Here is a 6,006-nt window from a genome sequence, read left to right as displayed (position 1 = left end):
TTCGTAGCGGCAATGACAAGTAACGGTCCAACGACGGTAGGTGGGGGTCTGGTAGTCTTGGTAGTGCAGCTTCAATTAAGATGTAAGATTATAAAAAATTAAAATATAATGTAGGGGTAGAGTGGGATAGGTGTAGTACCTTTTTATTTTTTATATAATAAAATTAGTAAAGAATATATAAATTAATAAAAAAATACATAATATTTTTTTTTGAATAAATAGTCTAAATTTATTCTCAAATGTTCTCTATTGAATATACTTTTCTCTCTCTTGGTATTTTGAAGTTGAGCACACATGGTTCTTCAAGGAATGACATGGCAGCAGATGGAGCAGGTGGTGGTATTATTAGGCCCAAGGGTCGGCTGGTAAAACAATGCCGGTTCCGATATTCATATATACCTCTTAAAATTCAAAACATGATGAATATACTTTATAATTTACTATAGATATATAGATATAGATATCATTTTAATCACGACATACATAGACATCAGAATAAGCTATACTTTTACTTTTTTTTTTTTTGGATTATGTTAAACGGAGGTGGCCATTAATTGACGGTTTTGATAAGATATCACTTTTATTTTATTTTTTAAAAAAAAAGCGTCTAAACGAGGAATTGTTACACTATATGAAACGACTAATCCGTCTCAAAAAAAAAAAAAGAAATGGATTTAATAATGATTTAATTAGATTCAAAAATTAATAGGATGAGACATATTCAGATGCGATTATTACTAATTTATTAGTGGAATGATATGATAAATGAAAGGGGTAGTTCATCGTCCATTATATCATTCAAAAGATCTGGTCCAACTGCCGGCATGGCCGTCCAAGGGTGAACTCAAGGTTAAGCAACCTTTCTGATGACGAATAGGTTCGATTATTTTCTAACATCTTAATCTTTTTCGACAAACTTAGGGTTACCTCATGCTCATCATCCGCCTGCAGCAAACAATACATAAACTATATACGTGATATTTTTATTCCCACTTTAAAATAAAGTTCTTGCTGTTTACGTACCTCACTAGTGTGAATGGATATCGGGTAATCACTTGATACATTTTTTTTCATTGTGTAACTCAAATCATTCGTTTCCAAAGACGATTCAAAGGATCTCCTGCTTGAAAAAAGAAAATAATCAAACTATCGTTTTTACATAAAACTATTTATTCTTTTTTCTACTATTGATCATTGATATATACTTCATAACTGAAGACAAATAGCATCTCTTATAAATTATCCAAAAAAACATGGATTAGGACAAAGACACAAATGTCTGTCATCAAAACATATACAAAACATATTCAATATGTCTTACATTAGCCGTCCTTGTGGTCTCTTTGCATGCTGTTCAAGAGTTAATTAAATCAACAAAAACCAGCGAATCTCTTATATATGTACCATATGTCAAACTCACATGTGCAACACTGCTACAAACTTAGAGTTAATTTTGTCCATTTTACCTTGACTTTTAGCTTAACTTTCAAGTTCATTTACGTTCACAATGTCACTCACTATTCCTTTATAGGCCATTATGGTGTTCTCTTCATGAATTCCCTATAGAAAATTTGATTCTAAGAAATCAATAAAATACCTAAATGATAACAACATTTTTCTTACGTCGCATCTTTGTTCACTGGTAAATACAGATAGTGTGCACGGACGGATATATACATGCATGTTAATATGATAAATTTTATGAGATATATCCATTATAATGGTAATATATATACATATATAGTATATAATACCACACATGTCATTCATTTGTTATGTAAATTATTAGATGCCTTCAATCTGGTCAATATATCATCACATCAACTATTTAGTCAGCCATGAAATTAATGGTGAAAGATACAGGTACACAAAACGGCAGAAAATGTACAGCAGGGCACAAAAACACACACACAAACCTTTGAGATATATGCAGTGTAGTAGATGGTGATATATCTCCCTCTACTTCAAACAATGAGATTGGAGCCCTTGGATTAATTACTTGAGTATCTGTCAGTGCAACTGCAACACATGAATTCATACACAATCATGCATGTGTACATCACCACCGCATTAATATTGTTTGGCCCTATCAAACACGGTAAAAATTAGGATGCAAAGGGAAAAAAGAAAGATCCAAATCTAGTACCTGCTCCTCCTCTGTCAGTGCTCTTCACTGTCCTGTACATCTGATCAATCAATATACCCCACAACAAAAAAAAGAAGAAAGTGATGATGATGTGAGTAATTATTAACACACAAAGTCTACATTTGCTAAGTTTACATTTTTTCCTAGATGCCATTTTGTCCTACCCCCTTGTTCTCTACTTCCCCACCCCACCCCACCCCACCTATCCCACACCAAGTTTTCCGGGCTGTGTTCCCTTGTCTCACCATTTCTATCACTTTCTGTTATTCATGTGCAAAGGGAAAACGATGAGACTTCAGACTTAACCTGTGACCTAGCTTCCATAGATCTTTTTATCTTTAAGATATCACATTAATTTGACCTTCATGTCCCTCTATATATATATATATATATATATATATATATATATATATATATATATATATATATATATATATATATATACACGAGAGAGAGAGAGAGAGAGAGAGAGAGAGAGAGAGAGAGTAATGATAATCATAAGGGTCTTAAATTCAAAATAAGTGGGACTGTTTTGAGTACAATGATAGGCACCTGCAAGTGACTCTTCACATGAGCTAGGGTTAGATCCTTCACATTCATCAACTCTTGCACTGATTTTGGGGTTGCTCCTGCCACAACCCTAAAGAAGTTAGAACAATTTGCTATATGGGAGCTAGTTGAGTAATTAATCATGATTGTGATATAGAAGGATCAGTCGTCGAAAGTTTTAAAATTTATAAAAAGTGTAACACATTTGAAACTACAACATACTTTCATGACCACCAAGGAGCTGAACGGCATGTATGAAGTGGGCGTGTAAGGACGAGGTCCATCTCATACGAGGAGCTCTAGCGCCCCTTCTGACACTGTTAACCATCCTCGAGCTTCTCTTGAAATCGTAGGAGTAGATTTGACGTGGTCCACGCGGATGATAATGGTGGTTGGGATGACAATCATTCAAAGCTCCCATCTCAGGCCCCAAGGTCAGCTGAGGCTGCTGCTGATCAAACTGCAAACCATGGTTAACAAAACCATCCATATCTGCTGCTATAAGCTGTTGGTAGTGGTGATGGTTGAAGGTGTTTTCTTGGCTTAAATCGCTGCTGCTGCTTGAGGTGGAGGGTGGCCTTTTGATGATACAACCTGTCATGTTATACTCATCCGCTGCAAATGGAGGACTGATCTGTAAGGATAGATCTGGGAAAGTTGTAGCTTCGTTATTTGTCATTGGAGAAAAATTTGAGCTCAGAAACATTTCGATGGATAAAGAGTGGGTGTCAGTGAAAGGGGATGTAGTTCTGATTATATGCTGGTTGAGTGACTTATGATTGCATTAATCTTTGCATGGTATTCTGGACTGAGAGAGTATAAAGTAGGAGTAGGATTGGTTTTGCAGAATAGGAAGGAAGGGAAAATGTAGTGAGAAAAGAAAGAGGGTTTTTTTTTGATAGGGAGAGATGAAACTGGGAAGGAAAAGGAAAGGATAATGTTTGGGAATTTAAGGATGGAACTAACGTAGATGAAAGTGAGGAACCAACCAGTTCACGATGGTGAAAACGAAATAGTGTATCAATATTAAATATAGTTTTCTATAATTGTAATATTTAAACTTTCCAATCTCGTTTATAAAAATGTATAATAAAAAAATCACAAACGAGTTTTCTTGTTTATATTCGTTCGTTTAACAAATTATCTTATTCATATTTGTAAACATTCTAACCAAACATAAATAAATGAACTTAAACGAATAAATATAAACAAACGTAATACAACATATATGAACATAATTGAACATATAATATAAATAATTGAACATATATGATCATAAATAAATATAAACAAACAACATAAATAAATGAACGGGATTATTGTTTATGTTCGTTCGTTAAACTCAACGAACATTAATTTATGTTCATGTTTATTCATTTATTAAATAAACGAATATAAACAAACTTGCTGCCAAACGGTTCGCTGAACGTTTAGTTTGCTTACAACCTAGTAGTGTTTGGTGCATGGAACTGAACTGATATGGAAGATATGGGATTAGTCAACTTGTTTATATTGTGTTTGGCAAGACTAGGACATAACATAACTCAAGGTTGAAATTACTAAATATCCTTTTTGATATTTACCATATTTTTCCTAGAATTCTTTTTATACTCTTTAACCGTAGAATAATTACAATATAAAAATATATACCAACAAGTTACTAATTATTAATCACTTTAAGTTATTATATATATATATATATATATATATATATATATATATATATATATATATATATATTGATATCATATTATTTTAGTGACATATCTATGGGTACAAACTAACAAAATTAGGCTTTGTTGTTTTGATGGTTAGAGTTTTCCTCCTAGCCTTGCAGCCTAGTAAATAGATATTAAATAGTTCAATCCTCATGATGGTTGTCGAGATCAACAAAACAAATGACAAAATTGTAAAAATGGTCACCGTGGTTGGCAAATTTATGTGTTTTTGGTTCAAAATGAAACGTTGGTGCACCACTAGTTCAAAATTGAATCTTTCTATCGTTTTTGGTCCCTATTTACTTAAAAAGACCATTATGTCCTTAGAGTTTGTTTTTCCATTTCTTTATTATCCATTTTTATTAAAAAAAAAACCGCACCACCACTTAAACCTAAAAGTGATTTCATAAATTTGTTTTTAGCCTCCACACCGGGAAGTCACTATCACCGCCCGCCGCCAGATGCTGCCACCTCCCCTTTTGTAGTCGGCCACCATAATCATCGAAAAAATGTGCTCGATGGGTGGTATCCGGTTCACCACCGCCACCACTTCTCTGCTAAAAATCTGGTCTTCCACAACCTCTATTCTCGTCGTCAACCTTCAAGATCGCCATCCACCGAAGCTCATCCAAATCAAGATACAAATCTGGATTGAGAAGTTCTCCGCCTCTCTTTTCTATCTCTTATGTTGTTACCACTACCAGATTTGTACATGATCAAAGTTAATGGAGATGAACGTCGGTGGTACAGAGGGGCGATAACTATCATCAACTACCACCACCTGTATTGCTATAAAAGACCATCGCCGCTCATCTGGTTCTCCATGCAAAAATTGTGTTCATCCAAACGTTGATTGACCCACCTACAGTCCCTCCATACTTCTCCCTTCCTCTGATTTTGACATGTGATATGATTCCTATAACAATTTTCGATTTCTAGATCTTGGAAAGGGAAGGTTATGGACTTGGAAACATTTCTAGGTTGTCGATTCACCAATGCATTCAACAACTCTAGGGTACACAAACCTAGACACCATATACTTGAATAAATTTTCATCTTTACATTTGGGTTCATCTTGGTGGTGATGATATAGATGGCTGGAATAAAATGTTCAAAATAAGTGGAGGTTGTAGGGGGGTTGTTCGGCTGGTGTGGTGTGTGGTCGTACGTGATGTAAAGTAGGTGGTTGTTGGTAGCGGTATAAGGGTGGTTTATGGAAGTTCCTGTAAAGGTATTATATTGGGTGTCAAAGGAGAACGATAGTGTTCCAATGAGGAGGAGGGTGGTCTGTCGATACTGGTGACCAGGTGGTGGTGGTTCCAAATATTAAAAAGAAATTAGGAGGGGTGGGGTGGGTAATTGGCATTTTTTTGGTTTTTAATTGAAATAATAAGAAATTAATAGAAAGAAATTAAAAAAAAAAGAATTAATTAAAGGCATTTTTGTCATTTTAGGTTGGGTATGAACCAAAACCACACAATAATGCCAACGATAAGGACCAAAACGATAGAAAGATCCAATTTTGGACCAGTGGTGGACAAACTTTTCGTTTTGGACCAAAAGCACATAATTTTGCCAACCACATGGACCATT

General features: G+C 34.6%; 1 protein-coding gene across 2 annotated transcripts; it reads right to left on the bottom strand.

Annotated features, from left to right (window-relative positions):
• Positions 1-654: 654 nt before the first annotated feature.
• LOC111914098 (probable transcription factor KAN4) lies at positions 655-3,679 on the bottom strand. 2 transcript variants are annotated; one of them, XM_042895995.1, is made up of 6 exons: positions 2,918-3,679; positions 2,699-2,775; positions 2,147-2,186; positions 1,917-2,007; positions 1,024-1,120; positions 655-945 (listed from the first exon to the last, which is right to left on the bottom strand). In XM_042895995.1, exons 1-6 carry the CDS (start codon positions 3,399-3,401, stop codon positions 799-801), a joined length of 936 nt encoding a protein of 311 aa, XP_042751929.1. In that variant the 5' UTR covers positions 3,402-3,679; the 3' UTR covers positions 655-798. The 2 variants fall into 2 exon arrangements, with proteins under 2 accessions (XP_042751929.1, XP_023765601.1); XM_023909833.3 differs by having other exon boundaries at positions 1,917-2,019; positions 2,918-3,677.
• Positions 3,680-6,006: the final 2,327 nt, after the last annotated feature.

The sequence above is a fragment of the Lactuca sativa genome, chromosome 6 (genome assembly GCF_002870075.4).
Source record: "Lactuca sativa cultivar Salinas chromosome 6, Lsat_Salinas_v11, whole genome shotgun sequence".
Lineage (NCBI taxonomy): Eukaryota > Viridiplantae > Streptophyta > Magnoliopsida > Asterales > Asteraceae > Lactuca > Lactuca sativa.
This window is presented reverse-complemented; position numbering and strand designations above follow the sequence as displayed.